Source organism: Moschus berezovskii, chromosome 23 (assembly GCF_049115385.1).
Source record: "Moschus berezovskii isolate FMDL1 chromosome 23, NW_MosBer_1.0, whole genome shotgun sequence".
Classification (NCBI taxonomy): domain Eukaryota; kingdom Metazoa; phylum Chordata; class Mammalia; order Artiodactyla; family Moschidae; genus Moschus; species Moschus berezovskii.
The window spans coordinates 46,036,327-46,059,599 of NC_142482.1; the positions used below are offsets into that span (position 1 = coordinate 46,036,327).

Below are 23,273 nucleotides of genomic sequence, written 5' to 3' on the forward strand. Positions count from 1 at the left end.
CCAGAGGCCTCAGGCAGGGGACAGATGCACACCAGTATTTCTGCCATTAAATTATTCAGAGTGTTTATGATACATGGGTTTCCTGTGGGTCAGCTAGTAGGCAGCTGACTGTGGGCTACTTAATTTTCTCCCTATGGTGCTTCCAGAGTGAGGGAAACAGGCTGGGGTGAATACTGCAGGTGTGGAGCTGTGGGTACCAGAACATTGCCCCTGATTAAAAAGGAAACTATGAAGTTGGGAATCCACAACTTGTGAATGTCCTGGAAAATCACAGGGATACCCCACAAGAGAAACACTTGTCAGTCAGGGGGAATTTCTGACAAGTCCATCTGGACCAAGAGAAGGCTACCACACCACCATGTAAGTCAGTGATGTCAGAACTTTCCCATCTCGTTACCATGTACCCAGTTCCAACATGGACCAAGGAAAGAAGATCCAGAGAGGTAGAGAGAAGAAACCCTGCAGAAATGGACACATCTATGTTTCCTGGTAGGTCCCCTGGGCCTCAGCAGGGAAGAAGGAAACGTTGAATAGGCTGAATATGAGATGGAGTTGACACTTGACTGACCTGGACTTGTGAAACCCAGAGTGACAGAATGTATGGAATGGTTGCAGAAAATGAGGATGCAGTGGAGTGTGGGTGAAGACAGCCACTGGAGGTTGATGGAGCCATTTCATGTTTGTATCTGTGATGGTCTCAACATTTGTGTCTTCCAGAAGTTTCTTATCATGAAATCCTTATTCCCATGGTTCTGGTATCCATAGGTGGGGCCTTTGTGAGGTGATGGTATTATAATGATAGAGCCTTGACAGTGAGATCAGTGCTTTTATATATAAGAGATACACAGAGCCCTCTCCCGTGTGAGGATGCAGTAAGAAGTGTGTGACCAGAGAGGACCCTGCGTGACCACGCTGTGGAACTCCATTTCCATTGTTTTTAAGCCTGCGATATTTTGTTATCGCAACACAAAAGGACTAAGACAGCATCCTAACACTCTTTAGACAGTTCAGTAAACCTCATGCTATTTATACAAAGGTGCGAAGCACTTATATTGCCTGGTATAACACTGTGATATTTGGCTGACAGTTCATGGCTGGATTTCATGAGGAATCCTGAGAATTCAGTCTTCTTGATAACACGACCAGAACCATGAAGAATTGTCTAAGTCTTTGATTCTAATAACTTGACCCAAAATAATTGGCTGTGATTCTTAAGTAATCTCTTAAAGGTCTTTGTAATTCAGCTTCTGCTATTTGCAACTAATTTTAATAGGAGCTTCATTCTCTCAATTGTAGGGGTGGATTGTAGGATTTTCTTTTGATTTTCTATTAAATGAAGATAAGAAATGTTAACAAATTGCCCTCTTAGATTTGACATCTCTACAGAGTCTGTGTTTATTTTTTTAAGAGGAGACCCGTTTCACAGAGCATGCATTAAAAGCTGTACATTTTACGAAGCCTGCTATGGGTAGATCATTACGACCACCTCAGAGCTGAATGGGATCGATGTGGATTCAGCACGATTTGTGGATTCGACACAGCAGGATCTTGGTGTACATGTCAAGTTTACTTGAATCCCTGTGCAGGCACTTGAACAGGTTATAAAATGCAGAATGACGAATCTCTTCATCGCTGGACACCAGGGATGGGAGTCCTGACCAGGTAATGTGAGCCTCGGTCATCCGCCTTACTGGAAAAATAATCTGAATACCCAAAAGATAATGACTTCTTATGTATTTTATTAGTATTTGTTTATCTTTTTTGCTTCTAATTATCAAATTTAGATTTGGGGAAGACATACCAATATAAACTTCTCTAGATATGGATTTTGGAGCCAGCCTATGATAAAACTGTTAGGAATCTAAAAAGTAGAAACATAACTCAAGTTAAGTTTTAACTTTCTCCTTTTCTTCCTTCCCACTCTCCTCCTTTGATTTGAGGAGAACAGAGAAAGAAGACAAGTGAAACTTCAATAGCAGATGGCCTGGGATACTTTGAAGAAAACGCTGGTCTTGTAAATTCTGTTCTCTAGTTCTCTGACTCTTGAAAACATTTCAGCCACCAGTGCCCAGGAAGAGGCGAGCTTTTGGTGGAATTGTGTGCAATTCAGGGAAGGCTGCACATGCCAAAAACTGCAGTGAAATGCTGATTCTTTTACAGTAGAATCTATCACTGTGAATGACTAGGCTTCTGCTTTATGTAGTAGCAGTCTAGCACATAGAAGTCATGAACCTTTTTCTTACAAAGAGATATTTCCAAACACCTTATGCATTACAGAGGTCACTTCTTTCATTCATGAACAAAGCAAGAAAGCCCTCTCTGCAGGATGCTCACCTGGTTGAATTGCCTCTCTATGAATTCTTTAAGTTCTTGCACTTTTTTCACATTCTCTCTGGCACTTGATAGTATAGTATCTGAGACTTCTTTCATATTCCTCAGATCCGTAACTAGATGCTGCAGAGGTCTATTCCAGGAGTACAGTAACAAGAGTATCCACTTACTAAGGTCTTCATTCTAAGCAACCATGAGAAACGGTCTCATTAAAATAATCAGAATTCAGTGGTTTGGGTAACATGTGATCTTTGTTCAGAGCAGCTGACCTAAAAAACATTTGGTTATTCCTGTGTGTATGCAGAGATTTTTGAAGGTAATAAAAGTTGCAAAAGTATAAAATGTAAACTGTTAGATCCCACTTCGCTGAATTATGAAAAATCTATGTTATTTTGGGAAGTAATTCTTCTGATGAGTTCTAATATACAACATGAAGAATATTCTTTTTTCCTCTGAAATTCTACCAGCACTCAGTGAGTTCCTTTATGTTTGTATCTTTGCGTGAGAGAAATCTAAGTATTTATGGCAAGTCAGTGTGTGCCTGCAGTTCCTGACCCAGGAACGAGGGATTCCACCTGTGCCCGCATCACTGTCACCCAGTGATTCATCCGTATTAATGAATCAGATGAGTCATTCGTATTGATTTTTGATCGGTAATTGTTTTATGATATTACAACAAAGGGACAATGAAGAAGACATGACATTCCTAACAGACTTTCTTTCCTCAGTTAACCCCAATACCGGGCCCCATGCTGATATCAGAAGAGTCTGTTTTGTTGACATGTGTGTGGGCAGACAATGGCACAGCGTTGTCTTTAGTAACAGCATCAGTGGGATTCACAATGGAGTGTTTTCCCCCCTAGTTCACTACTACTAGCAGAATTGAGCATGGACATCCCAGGGGCTGAAGATCTCTAGTTAATATGCTTGATTTCTTTACATCCATGAACTGTTTTACTGGTAAAGAACAGAGCTCTGAATAGGATTAAATATAGTAATGCACATAATGTGCAAATTAAATTTATGTCCGTACAGTAACTCTCAATAAACTTTAAATTTAAGCTTTTTGAAAAACTCCTCCTCTTCTTCCTCTTTGACCTTTTCCCTTTACTTGATCATCCTCATTATTAATGAGCTGAACAGGGGAAAAGAATGCTGGTATCACTAAGAAAGTTGTAGAGAGAGAAGATAGTATTTTGGGGGGGTGCATGTGGAAATATTTTAAATAATGTTAGTACGAAGGATAATGCAGGAAATCAGAAAGGAGAGATTATAACGGTGAAAATCTGGAGCTGCCATAAATGATTGAGGCGTGATACGTAATGTTGTCCTCAGAACGGAGGTAATTGTTGTGGCCATGAGAAGCAAAGCAATGTTTTATAGATCATTGTGGGAGAGACTTGCAAATTAATAATAAAAGGTGAGAGAAGGGTCATTGAGAATGACGAATGAAGGAGGTGTCAAAGAAGTAGAAGCAGAATCAAGAGAGCCCTGAAAGGCAGACGCAATGGCTTAGATGGTGCAGTATAGGACTCCCACATACGAGATACTAGTAACAGGAGTACTCCAAACTGGGTGTTTCTTACATATTCATGAGTTTTGCAATCTTATATTTTACACATGTACGTTCCCATTCATTTCTCGTTTTTGTACAGTATAATAGCTTCAATCCTGTGTCTAATGCATTGGTTGAACTAAAGTTGTCTGCATGGACAATTTACAGATCTGTTATTTCTTTTACTACTAATAATCTTTAGCCTTCCCTTGATTTCACTCATGCTTCACCAACTGCATAATAGAATTTCTCTTCAATGGTTTACTGCTCCTCCACCTTTTTCTGCATGTACAGTTGCCATTACCTCTAATAATCTGAAGCCTGGTAACCCACATACTGTCTCATTTGATCTGGTGAAAAACCCAGGTGAAAGACTCACGTTCTTCTGTAAGGCTTTTTCTCTTTCTTCAGCAGTATAGAGGGAATTGGTGTGGCAGCTGTTGGTGGCATTGATATAGTACGGTTTGCCCTGGGCATATTTTTCATCCTGAAAGTGATCAGGCAATTAGTTAGGGTTGTTGGGAATTCGGTAGATGAACCCATTACCAGAACATTAACTTGTTTGACAGTCGTGTAATTTGTTTAATGGGGAGTATCACAAAATTTGAAAGTCATTCTTTTCCTATTTTTCTATACATTGTTTCTATAAAAATGATTTTACATCTAACTTTTCAAAGTTCAACCTTTTCCCTTCTCTATTTTATTATTATCTTTTATTTTTTACTTTTTAGTATTTGAACCAATATAGTACTATTGTACCAATTCTTGGTGCTTCCCAGGTGAAGGTAGTGGTAAAGAACATTCCTGCCAATGCAGGCGATATAAGAAGACTCAGGTTTGATCCCTAGGTGAGGAGCATCCCTTGCAAGAGGGTATAGCAGCATACTCCAGTTTCTTGCCTGGCGAATCCTATGGACAGAGTAGCCTGCTGGGCTACAAACAGTAGGGTTGCAAAGAGTTGAACACAACTGAATTGACTTAGAATGCATGCATGTACCTGTATTTCACCACTTAGTCCCTAGTTTACAGTGGTTCAGAGCCAATATATTCCATTATAAGGAGTTATCAAATTTTGACTTTGTCTTATCTCTGAATCCGCACATCAAAAAGCTTAGTGTTCAACCCAGGTACAGAATACAATGTTGTTTATGGTGACAAAATGGTATGTCAGAAAAACATGGCATAAAGTTAAAGGAAATACTAAGCAACAGACTGTGAATAATAAGAGTAGAAAAATCTAGCTAACACATTGATAGAGAAAAAATGACCTTTAGCAAAAGTTATGAACATTTCAAGAGATTACTTGGAAGAGTTGGAAAAAAATGGACAGTCAAACATGGAGGATGAAACAAAAACAAGTGAGTAAAAAGAACTGCATGAATTTTGTGAAGCCTTTAGCACCGTGTTTTATTAGCTTCTGCTCTACCATGGGTTCCTTGATTGACCTAAAAGAATTAACATACAACTTTATACCTTCCTCAGAAAGAGAATAACTGTTTTCAAATGTAAACTCCCCTTCTACTATAGCTCTAAACCTATTCACTGCAAATCTTAAAACAATAATTTGTAGCATTAAAAAAAACTACCATCATTTGTTTTTGTGAACGGCATTCAGCTTTGTTTAACATGTTCCGTGCACCCAGTTCACTGCAGAGCAGTTCTCATTTATTGGCTATTTACTCTGAGCCTGGAGAAGAAAGCCCAGAGAGACAGTGAAGGACCAGAAAAGCAACATGCTTCCTTTTCCCCAGTCCCACCTAAAAGTGTTTATGTCAGGCAGTGTTATGGAATGAATGTGTGTTCTTCAGACTCATGTGTTAGAGCCCTAACTGCCAAAGTACTTTGTTTTGAAAAGGGTTCCGGCTTTTTGGGACCCCATGGACTGTAGCCCACCAGACTCTTCTGTCCATGGGATTTCTCAGGCAAGTATACTGTAGTGGCTTGCTGATCCCTTCTCCAGGGAATCTTCCAGACCCAGAGATAGAACCCAAGTCTCCCACATTTCAGGCAGGTTCTTTCCCATCTGAGCCACCAGCGAAGCCCATTAAGGTTAAATGAGCTCTTAGGGGGAAACACTGATCTAATAGGTTTAGTGTTTCATGAAGCAAAACACCAGAGAGTTTTCTCCTTGTCTCTGCATCTCTGCGTCTTTTCTTCTGTCTCTCTTCCCCACCGCCCACCCTGTGTGATGACGCACGGCGAATCCAGCCTGGGAGGAAAGAATTCTTACCAGAACCTGACCTTGCTGGCACCCTGATCTGGGACTTCTAACCCCAGAACTGTGAGGAAATAAATTTCTGTTGTTTATTCCGCTGAGTCTATTGTATTCTTTTATGGCATTCTTGGGTGACAAATAAAAAATCATTTATTTTGGAAATTTGCAAAAGAAAATTAATGAAAGGAAATTGAAAAAGTTATTGCACTTCTTAGCAATCTTTGAGATTTCACAAAACTGAATATTCTTCAGTTTCCACATCTTATTAGCTGACGGCTTCTTTGACCCAGAGTCTGTGTTACTTGAAGTTAGGCTGATACAGCCTTCTTGTTTACAGGATAGTATAGCTCAGTCACTTATGCCAAGGTTCCATCTGGGAACCTGACAGGCTACAGTCCATGGGGTCGCAAGAGTCGGGCACGACTTGGCAATCAAACAACCACCACCACAGTACTTACAAACTCATTGAACATTATTGTGGAATGGTTAAGAATGACATTGGACAGCATGGTGGCTTTGAGAAACAGTTCCATAAGGGACTGCAGGGGGATGTCAAACACGTCAGGACAGCAGGACAGGCATTTTTGGCCTTGGCACAGGAGCAGATTTGACATGACCAGCAGCAGGAGCAGGCAGGACCCTGTTTAAACAAAAACATAAGCCATTCTGAGATGATCTTTTCACCTGAGCTTATCAAATCTATCCTGTGGAGGGAAGCCTTCTCTTTCCCTATTTTCTGACCAGGAGTTGGTGCTGTAGCAGCTGGGGTGGGGAAGAAAAAGTGCCTTCTGTGTAAATTTAGATGGATAATGTTATTTGCACAGATAGTTGCACAAGTAAGTTACTCCCTGTATTTTTGTATTGCTCCCAGAAGTACTTCTGTGCTCTGCAAACATTTGGAACTTAATTCTGAGCCAGAATGTTTAGGACATTCTTTTAAGACAGTCTAATGTTGGGACTCTGCAGACTCTGGCAGGGAGGCCCTCTGGAGTTTGCAATTTTTTCACTCTACATTGACTAATGCTTGATTTTAGACACTGAAATGACATGAAAAGTCCAGTTGATCTGTGTGGTTTACCATCACTCTGGGTAAGAGTGAACACATGACTGACTGACCGCTACTATTGAGTATAGAGAGAACACTAAGAGAAAAAGGATACTGTACGTTGGATCTGCTAACTCACCTTAGTAACCCCATGCATGTCTTTGATACTTTCCCAAAAGCTTTAAAACATCTTAAAATTTGTGTTTCATAGTAACCTTGTGAGATAGTCTTAACCTTCACTATGATCATCAAGTTGTGATAATGAAGATGCGATGACTTGGAGAGAGCAAGTGATTTTCCCCAGGTCCCATTATTAGCAGATGCAGGTGACTGGGCTCCAATACACTATCTGTCCTGATGTCATCACACATGCCTGTGGGCTCTCTGTCAGCATGCGTGTAACCAGGACCACATCAGGACCTGTGATGACTCTGCTTAAAGAGAAAAATATTTTGTCTTTTGACTGCAAAGCAGCAGTGACCCTAGAACACTGGTTTTATCCACTTGTTCTGCTCTGTCTATAAAACACTCACTGTTAAAGTCTTTGACCGTTATCAGGGTGAGGGCCTGGTTCTCCTGGCTAGCCATTCTTCTTGGCACCTTGACAGCTCTTCTACTTTTATACATCTTTAATCTTCTCGTTTAACATTTGTTTCTTCGAGAAAAGAGCAAATAAATCTCTAAATGGTAATACAAGAATATTACCTAGTCACCACCCAAGACAACATCATTGGTTCTGCAAACAAGGCCTGCCCTTTGTGACTTTGACTTTTTAGGGAGAAAATTTATCTGTCTGGTCTGGAGTACATCCTGACAACCCATGGGGCTTAGTTTTCGAATCATCTCCAAACATCTCCTATTTGATAGTAGAATTAGACCTTCATGCTTCCACGATGTATTGTAATATTTCAGAAATTGTTCCTGGTCCTCCCTTTGGCCAACAGAAGCATAAAATTGTAGACTCTTGCAAGCTGATTTTAATATTTCTTTTCCTGTCTGTCCTTTGTAAGTACACAGAATTTAAGACTGAAGTAATGTCAGACTTTATTTTTGGGGGCTCCAAAATCACTGCAGATGCTGATTGCAGCCATGAAATTAAAACATGCTTACTCCTTGGAAGGAAAGTTATGACCAACCTCGATAGTATATTAAGAAGCAGAGACATTACTTTGTCAACCAAGGTCCGTCTAGTCAAGGCTATGGTTTTTCCCGTGGTCATGTATGGATGTGAGAGTTGGACTGTGAAGAAAGCTGATCACCGAAGAATTGATGCTTTTGAACTGTGGTGTTGGAGAAGACTCTTGAGAGTCCCTTGTACTGCAAGGAGATCCAACCAGTCCATTCTAAAGGAGATCAATCCTGGATGTTCATTGGAAGGACTGATGCTAAAGCTGAAACTGCAATACTTTGGCCACCTCATGCGACGAGTTGACTCACTAGAAAAGACTCTGATGCTGGGAAAGGTTGGGGGCGGGAGGAGAAGGGGACGACAGAGAATGAGATGGCTGGATGGCATCACTGACTCGATGGACATGAGTTTGAGTGAACTCTGGGAGTTGGTGATGGACAGGGAGGCCTGGCATGCTGATTCATGGGGTCACGGAGAGTCGGACACGACTGAGCAACTGAACTGAAGCAAGAATTGAGTTTGGACAAGAGAACTGATAAAATAGGGATTTTATCCTCCTAAATGAGATCTGAACATGATTCTCTTCCAATTTTCCAGAACAGTGGTAATTTAATTAAGGATAAGATATCGGCATATACTAGGTTTTCTCTGCTCTTAGTTAGTTTAAAGGGGCATAGTATCTAAGAATAAAATGGTTATTTAAAATAGGTGATGAAAATAAAAGCAGTGGTTCTCAAAAGGAAGACATATAAGTTGGAGAAATTTGGGACTATATCTCTCATCAGCTAAAGAGCTTATTGTGACAGGCAAGGAGAATATTAGCTTGTATAACATAGACGTATTTGTGTACATATATTTCTGTTCATGTATACGTGTGTTATGCATAAATATATGCTTAATTCCTTCATGGAACCTCGGACCTTATAGAATTCTATTTTATAAGAGGCAGTAAATATAGCAGAATACCCTAATTCCTAATGTAAATGATCATTTGATGGTCGATGACTAACTATATGATTTGTTTTCTGTTAAATTGTTATAGGTGTGTTTGCTTTGGTAGCACAAATATTAAAAAATTGGAAATATACTGAGCAGATTAGCACAGCCCCAGCCAAAGGATGACACACAAATTTGTCAATCTTTCCATATTTTTCTGTAACAACTTCGAGGGCTGAGACGGGAAGGAAGGTGGGAAGGAGGTTCAAGAGCGAGGGGACATAGGTATACCTATGGATGATTCATGTTGATGATTGGCCGAAAGCAGTACATTCTTGTAGAGCAATTCCTTTCAATTAAAAGTCAATAAATTCAATGATTAAAACTGTTATTGGGGATCATATAACAGGTTCAGATATCCATTGTGTGACTAAAGAGGATCTGACTGGAAACTGATGGTGTCAATGATCATGTGATTCATTAACTTTATAGTTGACTGAGAAAAGTAAGCTAACAAACACTATTGCCCTGATTCAGTGTCATAGCGAGCTATAATCCTTGTCCGCATTTGCTTTTAGGTGGTATAGTGTCCAAACGTTGAGACGGAGGCTGTTCCCGGGAGCGCACAGTCATGAGTCCTGCCCGGGGTTTTTGTTCCTGATGCTGGAGGCTTCTGTCCTCTGGTCCACTAAGTCCGAAATGTTTTCCCCTGAGCATTCTCTGGTTCCATCACATGCACAAGTCTTTATATTCTGGTTTTCTAATTTTAATCTCTTATTCTTTTGATCAGAGTACCAAGTCTCTTTACGATTTATTTTTCAGACCCTTTTGTGCTTTGAGTTTTCTGACACTCTTTAGTGTATTTGCTTCCATGTCTACCTCTCTGAGTATTTATCAGTATCTACATATACCCCACCCTACTCTCTTACTGTCTGGATTTTGGCGTTTGGCGTCGGCATATTTTCATGAACGTCCTGTCCCTTCTGGTGCAGTGTCTGGTGCACAGCTTAAGCTGATGGCTCACATCCAGCTTGTCCGTGTTGTCTCCAAACATTAGAGAACTCTGCTTCCTTCTAGGCGGCAGTGCCCCTTGTTTTGATACCATTGCTAATTTTCTGTGATTTCACTTTCTGCCTCATAAGCTTTGTCTTTCTCAATTTACTGTAACTTGAGTACTATTGTCTTTATGTTGGTATCACTATTTTAAATAAATAGCAACCTAGGGTACCTGAGAAGTAAAGGGAATAAAATTACAATAGTGTTAGTAATAATACATTCCCCCAAATTATAATCCAGTAATGCTCCCACTTTTAAATGACTTTCTATGCATGTATTATTGAGGTCCCCTACTCATTTTCCTTACTAGTTGTTTCAGTTTTGAAATAGAATGTAGAAAACAATGGAGTGGAAATTCTGAAAATCACCTTGGAGTTTAGATGCCTCAAGATTAAGTATGCAATTATTAGTTTGTTAGAGTTAGTCGGGTATTCTTAGCACATATAGCTCAGTGTCGGGTGATTGCTATGGAGTGAAGGAGGTATACTGTGAACTGCAGTCACAACACAGGTGATTGGAGATAAAGAATGCAATACCAGGAAGACACCGGCTCCTGTTTTGGAAGGAAAAACTTACAACGTCTGTCATCTACAAGCTAATCTTCAGATTTTTCAAAACACTTACTTTTCATTTGCTCATTTAATAATTTGGGTTGTTTGATTTCTTTTCCTACTGAGTTGCATGAGTCTCTTATATATACTTGGATATGAAGCCCTTACCAAATATGTGATTTGCAAATATTTTTTTTCATTCCATAGGTTGCCATTTCATTGTATTGATGGCTTCTTTTCTATGCAGTAAGTTTTGAGTTTGATGTGGACTCACTAGTTTAATTTTGCAGTTCTTGCCTTTGCTTTTGATGATTGAGTCGTATGAGCTGCTTGTATTTTAGAAAGCAATCCTTTATCAGTTGTTTTATTTGCTATTATCTTCTCCCATTATTACCAAAAGACACAGACTGGCTGAATGGATACAAAACAAGACCCATATATATGCTGTCTACAAGAGACCCACTTCAGTCCTAGGGACACATACAGACTGAAAGTGACAGGAGGAAAAAGATATTCCATGCAAATGGAAAAAAAAAAAAAAAAGAAAGCCGGATTGGCGATTCTTATATCAGAAAAAATAGACCTTAAAATCAAAACTCTTATAAGAGATAAAGAAGGACACTAGCAAATGATCAAGGGACCAGTCCAAGAAAAAGACATAACAATTTTAACTATTTATGTACCCAACATAAGAGCACCTCAATACATAAGGTAAACATAAAAGGGGAAATTGGCAGGAACACAATAATAACAAGATATGTTAACACCACACCTATACCAATGGACAGGTCAACAAAACAGAAAATTAATAAGGAAACATAAATTAAAAGGAAATATTAGAGCAAACAGACTTAATTGATATCTTCAACACATCCTTCCAAATGCAGAAGAATAACTTTCTTCTCAAGTGTACATGGAACATTTTCCTCATCTTAGGTCACAAATCAAACCTCAGTAAATTTAAGGAAATTGAAATTATATGAAGCATTTTCTCTGACCACAACACTATGTGACTAGATATCGACTATAGGGGAAGAAAAAAACTTTAAAAAACACAAACACATGGTGATTAAACAACACTTTTTAAAATAATGAACAGGTTACTGAAGAAATAAAGGAAATCAAAACATTCCTAGAAACAAAGAACAATGAAAACATGATGATCTAAAACCTAGAGGATGGAACAAAAGCAGTTTTAAGAGGGAAGTTTATAGTAATACAAATCCTACCTCAAGAAACACATTGAATAGACTTCCTTACTTTACATATCTTTAACTCTTTTTAAATTTCTCTTTTCAATGTCTTAAAGGTTTTGCAAAAAATCTTTCAACACCTTCCTTAAGTTTATTTCTAAGTGTTTTATCTTATTGTGATGCAATAGTAAATGGGATTATTTTCTTTATTCCAATTTCTGGCAGTTCGTTGTTGATATATAGGTAAGCAACTGAGTTTCGTATATTAGAATATAGTTAACAAAATGTATGCTGCATCTTTAAAGAGTAGACATTTTCCCACAAATAAGACATACAGATGATCAAGAGGTATATGACAAGATGTTCAGTATCACTAGTAATCAAAGGAAATCCAGATCAAAAGCACAAGAGATATCACTTCATACCTGTTTGAAAGGCTAGTACCAAAAGTTTCAGAAATGGCAAATGTTATTGAGGATGTGGAGAAAAAGGAGTGCTTATGCACTCTTGGTGTATGGATGTGAGAGTTGGACTGTGAAGAAAGCTGATCGCCAAAGAATTAATGCTTTTGAACTGTGGTGCTGGAGAAGACTCTTGAGAGTCCCTTGGACTGCAAGGAGATCCAACCAGTCCATTCTATAGGAGATCAATCCTGGGTGTTTATTGGAAGGACTGATGCTAAAGCTGAAACTCCAATACTTTGGCCACCTCATGCGACGAGTTGACTCACTGGAAAAGAGTCTGATGCTGGGAAGGATTGGGGGTGGGAGGAGACGGGGACGGCAGAGAATGAGATGGCTGGATGGCATCACCGACTCGATGGACATGAGTTTGAGTGAACTCTGGGAGTTGGTGATGGACAGGGAGGCCTGGCGTGCTGTGATTCATGGGGTCGCAAAGAGTTGGACACGACTGAGCGACTGAACTGAACTGAACTGAACTGATGCACTCTTGGTAGGAATGTATACCTGTGCAAGTCCCATGGAAACATACTGTGGAGTTTCCTCAATAAATTTAAAAGAGAATGGTTATGTGATCCATTATCCCACTTCTTGATACATAGTCAAAGGAAATAAAATCATTGTCTCAAAGAGAGATCAGTGTTCCCAGGTTTATTGCAGCATTATTCACAGTAGCCTTGGTACAGAAACAACAATTTTTCAACAGGTGAACGGATTAAAACAATGTGATGTCACATATATAGGTAAATATTATTTAGCCATTAGAAAAAGAAAGAAATACTTCCATTTGTGGCTACATGGATGAAACTGGAGGGCATTATGCTAAGTGAACTAAGTCAGTGAATTATAAGGAATCTCAGAAGAAAAAAACAAAAAACGATGGAACTCAGAGTAGAAAATCATTGCCAAAGACTGGAGGGTAGTACAAATAAGGAAAGATTTTTAAAAGTTACATATTTTCATGTATAAAAAATTAATAAGTTCTGAGGATCTAAGTTTGAGCATCATGATCTAATCATGGGATCGAATCATGAGGTTGAACAAGCTCTGGGAGTTGGTTATGGACAGGGAAGCCTGGGTTGCCCCAGTCCATGGGGTCACAAAGATTGGGACGGGACTGAATGACTGACTGAACTGAAGACAGTGGAACTCACCTGTGTTCTCCTCAAAAAGCATAAGTTAAACATGTGTGGTGATGGCAGTGTTACTTAATACAAAGGGAGACTCGTTTCTAATACATGCACAAATGGGGGTGGACAAGATGATGGACGGGTAGGTGGAAGTGGGGTACACCTCTCTCCACCGATGAATCTAGAACATCTAAAGATGCAACAGTTCTCACAGAAGACCAGGTGAACACTGGCAGGACTCCCTGAATACTGAGAAGGAATATCCGGATCCATAGAGCTCAGTAGGACAAAGGAAAGGGGACAAGGAGGAAGGGGAAAGAAGGGGCAGAGCAAGTGGGACCAGCCTGCACCCGGGGGAGAGGGAGCTGAAGAGCAGGGGAGAGATCCCCGCGTCCATGGCCGTCCACTGGGATGGGGGAGTCATTTGAAGCGGTTGGGGAGTGAACTAACTAATCTGTGACAGTCTGAACGGAGAGAGAACCACAGAGACAAGCCATGCTGCAGCCTTTCATACCTCGGACAGGGTTGTAAGTCCACTGGTGTCCACGGGAGCTGGGAGCTGGAGCCATGGGGATTGTGGAATGATCCCAGGGTGAGGACTCCTGTTGACCGTGGGGAGTCAGCCCGATGGGATGGGATGGAGGAAATCTGCTGCAGGGATGCCTCTTAAGAAGAGCCATGAGGCCATAAAAGTAGGGTTCAACTGCCTGTGGAGTAGAGCTATCTCTTTCTCCATGCTGGTACCTGTAGGTTGGGCAATAGAGAAAGACCTCAGTGAGGGTGGTCCTTGAGTGCCTGATGCACTAAGCAATGGAGAATTTTGAATGTCCGTATCCCCTACCTACACTATTCTCTGTCTAAATTTTGGGTTTTAGCATCATAATGCTTTTATGAACTTAAATTTCTACTGGTAGAGTTTCTGGTTTACAGATTAAGCTAATTCCTCACATCTGGCTTGTTCTCACTGTTTCAAGAAACTTTGAGAACCTTCCTTCCTCTCAAGGCAATACTGCCCTTTACTTTACTACCATTGCTAACTTCCCTTTCTTTCACTTCTTGAGTAATATATTCTATGTCTTTCTCTATTCACTATAACTTTAGTAGTATGTGTCCCTCTGTTGGTATTAATATTTATAATAAATTATTAACCTGATGCAGTCGAGAATCAAATGGAATACAGTTACAACAGTAGTAATAAATTACGCCCAAATTATAATCCATTAATGCTCCCATTTAAAACTGATGTTCTATCTATATTATTGAGTTCTCTTAACTCATTTTCTTTACTAGGGGGCTCAATTTTGAAATGAAATATAGAAAGCAATGGAGTGGTAAACTCTGGAAATAACCTTCCTTTTGATATATCTCATTAGTAAGTATGCAAATATTAGTTGTTTTTCTTTTCCTCCCAGTGGGGCTGTCTTAGTACATATCATAGCTCACTGTGGGGCGATTGCTATTGGCTGAAGAATGGACACTGTGAACTGTAATTGTCAAACAAGTGAGTGCAGATGAAGAAAGTAACGCCAGGAAGGCACAGGCTTTTGTCGTTCTAGAAGGAAAGCCTTGCTGTGTCTCTCATCTACAGACTAATCATCAGATTTATTGAAACTCTTACTTTCTTACACTCCATTAAAAAGTTGGATTATTTGGGATTTTTGCCCTTGAGTTGTATGTCTCATGTATTTTTGGATATCAAGCCCTTATCAAATATACGATTTGGCAACACCTTCCTTCAATCTGTAAATTGCCACTTGATTTTGTTGATGTTCCTTTGTTTGGAGTTTGACATGGTCTCACTTGTTTGTTTTTGCAGTTGTTGCCTTTGCTTTTGGTATGAAACCCAAAAACTGGTTGCAGAGACCGATGGCAAGAAGATTACCTCAATGTTTTCTCCTAGGGGTATATTCGCTTAAAGTCTTATGTTCAACTATTTCATCCCTTTTTAGTTGATTTTTGTGTATGGTAAAAGACAGGGGCACAGTTTCATTTTTTCATAGGACTATCCAGGTTTCCCAGTGCCATATTTGAAAAGCTTGTCCTTTCCCCACTCAATATTCTTGGCTCCTTTTTCATAAGCTAACCGACAATATATGGGTGTGCATTTCTTTCTAGCTTCTCTGGTCTGCTCTGTTGATCTATGTGTCTGTTTTCATGTTAGAAGCAAATCATTCTGTTTTGATTACTATAGTTTTCTAATACAATTGGAAATGAGCAACCCTAGTCTCAAACTCTGTTCTTCTTTCCCAAGATCACTTTGACTCTTTAGTGTTTTGTGATTTAATATAGCAGACTAGACCAAGAAGAGATGGAAAAAGTACACAGAACAACTACACAGTAAAATATCTTAATGACCAAGATAATCACAATTGTGTAGTTTCTCACTCAGAGCCAGACATTCTGGAATGTGAAATTAAGTGGTCTTAAAAAGCACAGCTGCCCGTAAAGCTAGTGGAGGTGATTGAATTCCAGCAAAGCTATTTTAAATCCTAAAAGATGATGCTATGAAAGTGCATCATGCAATATGTCAGAAAATTTGGAAAAGCCAGCAGTGGCCAGAGGACAGGAAGAAGTCAATCCTCATCCCAATTCCCAAGAAGGGCAGTACTAAAGAATGTTCAAGCCACTGAACAGTTGTACCTATCTCCAATGCTAGTAAGGTTATGCTCAAAATCCTCCAGGCTAGGGTTCAGCATCATGTGCACTCAGAAATTCCAGATGTTAAAGCTGCATTTAGAAAAGCAGAGGAACCAGAGACCAAATTGCCAACATTTGTTGGAACATAGAGAAAGCAAGGGAATTCCAGAAAAAAAACATCTCCTTCTTTGACCTCACCAAACTGTGTTGTTCACAACAAAGTAGAAAATTCTTAAGGAGATGGGCATACCAGACCAACCTTACCCGTCTTCTGAGAAACCTGTATGCATTTCAAAAAGCAATATTTAGAAGCAGACAAGGAACAATAAACTGGTTCAAAATTAGTGAAGGAGTCCGTGAAGGCTGAATATTGTCATCCTGCTGATTTAACTTATATGCAGAGCATGCCATGTGAAATGCTGGACTGGATGAGTCCCAAAAGCTGGAATCAAGATTGCTGGGAGAAATATCAACAACCTCAGATATGTGAATTATACCACTCTAATGGCAGAAAACAAAGAGGAACTAAAGAGCCTCTTGATGAGGGTGAGTAAGGAGAGTGAAAAAGCCGGCTTAAAACTCAATATCAAAAAAGGTAAGATCATGGCATCTGGTCCCATCACTTACACGGCAAATAGAAGGGGAAAAGGTGGAAGCAGGAACAGATTTCCTGTTCTTGGGCTCTAAAATCACTGTGGTTGGTGACTATAGCCACAAAATTAGAAGACGATTAATTCTTGGTAGGAAAGCTATGACAAACCTAGACAGCATGTTAAAAGCAAAAACATCACTTTGCCGACAGAGGTCTGTACACTCAACACTATGCTCTTTCCAGTAGTCATGTACACATGTAAGAGCTGGACAGACATTAAAGAAGGCAGAGTGCTGAAGAACTGATCTTTTCAAACTGTGGTGCTGAAGAAGACTCGAGAATCCCTTGGGCACCAAGGAGATCAAAACCAGACAACCTTAAAGGAAATCAACCCCAAATACACTTCGGAAGGACTGATGCTAAAGCTGAAGCTCCAATACTTTGGCCACGTAGTGTGAATAGCTGACTCATCGGAAAAGACGCTGATGCTGGGAAAGGTTGAACGCAGAAGAAAAAGAGGGTGACAGAGGATGAGATGGTTGGATGGTATCATCAATTCAATGGGCGTGAACTTGGGCAAATTCTAGGAGATGGTAAGGGACAGGGAAGTCTGGCGAGTTGCAGTCTATGGAGTCACAGAGTCAGGCATGACCTGGCAACTGAACAACAGCTTTATACAAGTTGTAGAATTTTTTTTTTTCTGTTTTGTGAAAAATGCCTTGGAATTTTGAAAGAGACTGCAGTGACTATGTAGATAGCTTTGGGTAGTATGGATGTATTAACATTATTAATTCTTCCAGTCAATAAATATGAAATATGTTTCCTTTTGTGTCTTTTAAACATTTCTTTCATGAGTGTCTTGAATGTTTTCCTACATAGATCTTTCAACACCTTGCTGAAATTTATTTCTAAATTGTAAATGGGATTATTTGTATTTCTGTAATTTGCTTTGGTGTATGGATAGGTAACTGAGTTTTATATATTCAAATAAAGTATACAAATTGCATGCTATTTTTTACAGAATAGACAATTTTCCCCCCAAAGAAGACATATAGAATGCCCAGGAAGTATATGACAAGATGCTCAACATCACTATCAGGGAGTGCAAATCAAGTACAACGTATACCACCTCATTCCTGTTTAAATGGCTTTTACCTAAAAGTCAGAAATAAGTGTGGCTGAGCATGTGCAGGACATGGAGGTCTTAATGGATTATTGGTAGGAATGTATATTGGTGCAACTCCCAAAAATACCTTTTGGAAGTTTCTCATGAAATTTCACAAAGAACTGTTATGTGACCATTAATCCCACTTCTGGATATATATTCATTTCTGAATATATATTCAAAGGAAATGAAATAATTATCTCAAAGAGAAATCTGTCCTCCCATGTTCATTCACAGTAGCCTAAAACAATTTTTTATAGGAACAATCTAAATATCTTTCAGCAGGTGAAGAGTTTAAAACAATGTGGTCTGATATATATATACACATATACACACATATATATGTGAATTTTATTTAGCCATTGAGAAAGAAATTCTTCCATTTGTGACAGCATGGTTGAAATTGGAAGGCCTAATGCTAAGTGAAACAAGTTAGAGAAAGACAGTTACTGTATGATCTCAATTGTAAGGAATCTAAAAAGAAAAAAAAGTGGAACTCAGAAACAGTGTAGGTAAGGGATTGCGAAGGCTTGGAGAGTGGGGGATAAAGGGACGGGTTTGTTAAAGGTTATACATTTTAACATATGAAATTTATAAGGTTTGAGGATCTAATGTATACCAGGATGACCATAACTGATAAAACTGAGTTCTATAATTGATGCTGTCTAAGAGAGTGGAACTTACCTGTGTTCTCTTCAAATAATAAAAGGTAAACATGTCAGATGACAGCTATGTTACTTAAATTAATAGAAAGGGAAAGTCTTTTCTAATACATATGTAAATGAGGGTCAGCACTATGGCAGAGGTGTGGGTGGAAATGGCAAGTATAGTGGAGTGGGATGCCTTTCCTCCTCCAGAAGACCTTCCCGACCTAGGGATTGAACCATCTCCTGTGTCTCCTGCATTGCAGTCAGATTCTTTACCTGCTGAGCCATCAGGGAAGTCCTAACAAAACTACCATTTAACCTAGAAATTCTACTATTGGGCACATACCCTGAGAAAACCATAATTCAAACAGACACGTGTACCCCAAATTCATTGCAACAGTATTTACAATAGCCAGAACATGGAAGCAATCTAGATCTGCACTGAGAAAGGAATGGATAAAGAAGTCGTGGTATAGCTATACAAGGTAATTTCAATTAACCTTAAGAATAAGTGAATTTGGGTCACTTGAGCTGAGGTGGATGAACCTACAGCCTGTTATGTAAAGTAAGTGAGAAAGAGAAAACCAAATATTGAATATTACTGTATATATGGAATCTAGAAAAATGGCACTGGTTAATCTGCTTTCAGGGCAGGAAGAGAGACAGACAGAGAACAGGTTTGTGGATACAATGGGGGAAGAGGGCAAGTTGAATTGAGAGAGCAACATTGACACATAGTCCGTCACCATATGTAAAGTATTAATAGATTGCTAGTGGGAAGAAGCTGTGTGGCACAGGAAGCTTACCCAGTGCTCTGAGACAACCTAGAGACGTGGGATGGGGCGAGTGGTAGGGGGACTCAAGAGGGAGGGGATACATGTATACTTATGGCTGATTCATGTCGTTGTACAGCAGAAACCAACATATTGTAAAGAAATTATACTCCAATTAAAAGTAAATTTTAAAAATATATACACATATATCAAATTCTCATGTTATATACTTTAAATATCTTAGTTTTATTTGCTAATTCTGTTTCAAAAAATACTCTGCTTGCTAGTCACTATTTATGTCATTTGATTTATATATGTCGGTGTTGGAAAAAGAAAAACTTTGCAGTATCTACTAAGAAAGGCAAAATGGAGAGTTTTTGATGGTTAAATATCACTTAAGCAAAAGGATTAATAATTAAGTAGTTATCAGTGGATGAATAGCCCCTCAGCCTCTGGCCTCACTTTTAACTGGACCCTGCTTCTCCTCTTTCTAGTGCTTTGGTAGGTTCCTTATCTTTGAGAGCAAATTTAACAAGTCAGCTTCCATGCAAATGCTATAACTGGGTGCCTAGTCCCCAGAGGTGACAAAGTCCCTTATCACTTGAAACAGCTTGTGTGGAATAAAAGCCTCCCCCTGTATCAATTGTGTTTTTAGGGAGATCCAAAAGGCTGAGGGTAGCTCTGAGGGAGAGGTTTTGTTTTCCAAGCTGGACTCCTCTTGTCAGGACTAGATCGGTGGTGTATGAAATTTTTCAGGCTGCTTGAGCAGCAGTGGCTGTCTTATGCTTGCATACATATGCCCATCACAGACACACACACACACACACACACACACACACAGACCCCGCACATAATAAATGACTGGCATGCAAAGGAAAGTCAGTTGCCCATTTTCCAGTGACTGAAGATAAAAATTTAGACTGATCTTGTCGCCCTAATTCTCTTCTTTGCAGAGTAAAATGTGAATAAAAAATGTGAAAATCCCACACAAAACCTTCAAATCAGAAGAGAATTTTTACATTCCTCCTTCATTTTCTTAAAAATATTCAACAAATATGAATACATAGACATCAATATGTTCATAAAGATATACATAAAGGGTAGCTGAAGGATCTTCTAACAAGGATGTCATTAACTTTGGTATGGAAGGTCTGTGACAGTGTTTATAATGACCAGTCACTGAAAGGTTTGACATTTTTATGTGGCTGAAATACATTATTTCTTCTGGACTCTTCAGATCATAAAGCCTTTGTGGGGCTACACGCAAAAACTGAGATACTTGCTCTTGTGTTGCTATCACCACCTCTGATTTTTGAACCCCTGGGGGTGTCTTATAAACAGAAGTCTTATTTGAAATGGTTGCTGTTAAAATGTCCATGTGTTGCATTTGAAAAGACCTATTTTTATTATTTGTTACCATAATAGCTGGAATTTTTGACTACTTTTCCTTTCTGTAGGAAATTTTACATTTTTAAATGTGAGTGTTTGTTATTAAAGTTATGCGGACTTTGCATAAGAGTTTTAAAAAATTAATGCTTTGATCAAATTTTGGAACTAGAAAAGAGGATTGGGGTGAGCTGATTTCTCTCAGTCCTTTTGCTTGGTTACAGAGTGGGAACCACATCAGATGGTGACCATTCTGCTCCTTATACAATTCCTGGGAAGTCAGTCCACAAGTCTCCTTTAATGATCCACCCTAGGACTCAACAGCCCAGATTGTTGAAATTTCCTATTATATGTACCTTGAAGCTTGAAGTCATTCCATGTTTTGTTTTCCATTTTCCATGGAATTTGAAACCTCTCTCATCTAATAATTTTGAATGCACTTGATATGGTTATTAAATGATCTTGAACATAAATTCCTAAAGGAAAGCCATCTTCAGCATTTAGCATTTCTCATGTCTTCCTTTACACTCTATCTTTTGTATATTTTGGCATATGAATAAATAATCATGATTGAAATTGTTTCAAGCTTCATAATTTACAAAGCAATTTTTATATCCATTCTGGTCTTTGTCTCATTGTGATAAACAAGGAGACAAGGGTTTCATGCACTTAGGGAAGAAAGAAATCTGGGGAGGAAGGAAGTGAAAGTGATGTGTAATGAAGGGTTGAATAGAGCAGGAGATGGATGTAAGAACATGAAATAATGGGATGCTTAGGTATTTCAGTGGCCAAACTATGTAAGATAGGTGGGTCTGCCAAGAACAGTTGCCCTTTTTTGATTCACTAATTTTTGCAGCAAAATCAAAGCCTCATATGTTTTGCAGACTCTTGCCTGATTGAATCTCATCCTGACAAATTTGGCACATAGATGCTCCGCACACAGGTATGTACACAGACCTTGACATGTGAAATGAACCGATTTGCACTGTGGCCGCCAATTGCTCTTTGGTCTGCCCCTCTTTCCCTCCAATTTTCTGTACTCTTCCTGCATGTTCTACCGGGTAGGATGTGGGAAATGGATAGCTCAAACACATACATTAAAAGTTGTAGGGATAAAGTTGACTCCGTTACAGATTAAAGTTACACTGCTGGTTCAGCAGTAAAGAACCCACCTGCCAATGCAGGAGACCCAGGTTCGATATCCTGATTGGTGAAGATCCCCTGGACAAGGAAATGGCAACCCACTCCAGTATTCATGCCAGGGAAATCCCATGGACAGAGGAGCCTGGTTGGTTATGGTCCATAGGGTTGAAAAAGAATCAGGCACAAATTAGTGACTAAATAACAAAATCAGGGAAGTCTTTCCCACATCTTTCCCTCTTTCTGGCCACTACTGAATATGATTTGAAAACTGGAGATTTGGAGTTGCAATTGAAAATCAGAAATATGTATTACTTTTCCAATTGAAGGAGGAATCTGTAAACTCAGTCCATGAATTTTTAAAATGTTAAAACTTCATACTTTGTGATGATGACAGTGAGGCAATGAAGACTGAGAAATAGAAGCTCAGCCTTCTCTCAAGCTGTCTTCAGCCCTCAAGACAGCTGCCAGATGATGCTATGCTCTGAGCTTTCTCTTGGCCTCTGCTCTGCTCTGCTTGTCTCCTGCACGCAGAGCAAGAAAACTTAAAAAGCTATTAGGGACTGAGGGGAGAGTCAGATACCCAATGGCAAAAATTTTCACCAATCCCACAAAGAAAATAACCCCCCCCCTTTTTTTTTGGAAACTAAAGGAAAGATTTATGGACCTTCAGGTTTATAAAAACATCTGGTGCTTAGTAGTTTGCAGGCTGGCTGCTTTGAGAGTTCAAATTTTGGACTGACCACACCACTACTGCTACCACTCCATCTTCCTTCTTGAACAATTCAGTATAGTTTCTACATTGATACCTAAGAAGCTAGTCTTCTAAACTTATTGGACAACTTGTTAAAATCAATAGCATAGGAGAATATGCCTGTTGCTTTTTAAGGTCATTTTTACTGTTTGACCCTTGCTGCATCCAGGAGTCCAGTTGGCGACCTCTTAGTTTCCACTTAGCTTAGCTTCCTTGTGGAAGCACTGCACAATTTGGGTTTTGTTTTAGCAGTTGGTGACTTTTGACCTCTCTCAGTAAAGTGTTTAGGCTGAGGACACTGAAAAGAGCTTTCAGATGGGATATTTCCAACTTCTTCCAAGCTAGAGTAGTCTTCCTCTCAGCATAGCAAACCCTTATATAAAAATGGTTTCCAGCCTCTATAGAGTGTTCTGGTAGAGCAACTCAGATCAAAGCCTTGATATTTGAAAACTGCACATTCACATTGCACAGCAAAAAAATAAAAAATGTTATGCAAGTCAATTATATCACTTCAAAGTGACTCAAGTGTGTTCTCAATTTCAAAAGAAAATGGAGAAAATGAGAACAGGGTGTATAA

General features: G+C 39.3%; 1 protein-coding gene and 1 non-coding gene across 2 annotated transcripts; one reads left to right on the top strand and one right to left on the bottom strand.

Annotated features, from left to right (window-relative positions):
• Positions 1-1,514: 1,514 nt before the first annotated feature.
• Positions 1,515-14,171, bottom strand: LOC129543400 (placental prolactin-related protein 3-like). Its single transcript, XM_055406492.2, has 5 exons — positions 14,117-14,171; positions 6,560-6,741; positions 4,266-4,373; positions 2,335-2,514; positions 1,515-1,703 (listed from the first exon to the last, which is right to left on the bottom strand). Exons 1-5 carry the CDS (start codon positions 14,169-14,171, stop codon positions 1,515-1,517), a joined length of 714 nt encoding a protein of 237 aa, XP_055262467.2.
• On the top strand, positions 9,320-9,428 carry LOC129543930 (U6 spliceosomal RNA). Its single transcript, XR_008683385.2, has one exon. It is a non-coding gene; the product is annotated as a U6 spliceosomal RNA (small nuclear RNA).
• Positions 14,172-23,273: the final 9,102 nt, after the last annotated feature.

Bases quoted from the DNA above. Each gene is read 5' to 3' on its own strand.
- LOC129543400 (XM_055406492.2), bottom strand. From the start codon at position 14,171: ATGGCTCCAGCTCCCAGCTCCCGTGGACACCAGTGGACTTACAACCCT. The intron at 6,742-14,116 runs GTATGAAAGGCT...TTGTTTAAACAG, and splicing joins GACTTACAACCCTGTCCGAG to GGTCCTGCCTGCTCCTGCTG. The intron at 2,515-4,265 runs GTGAGTCTTTCA...ATGGTTGCTTAG, and splicing joins AAAAAGCCTTACAGAAGAAC to AATGAAGACCTTAGTAAGTG.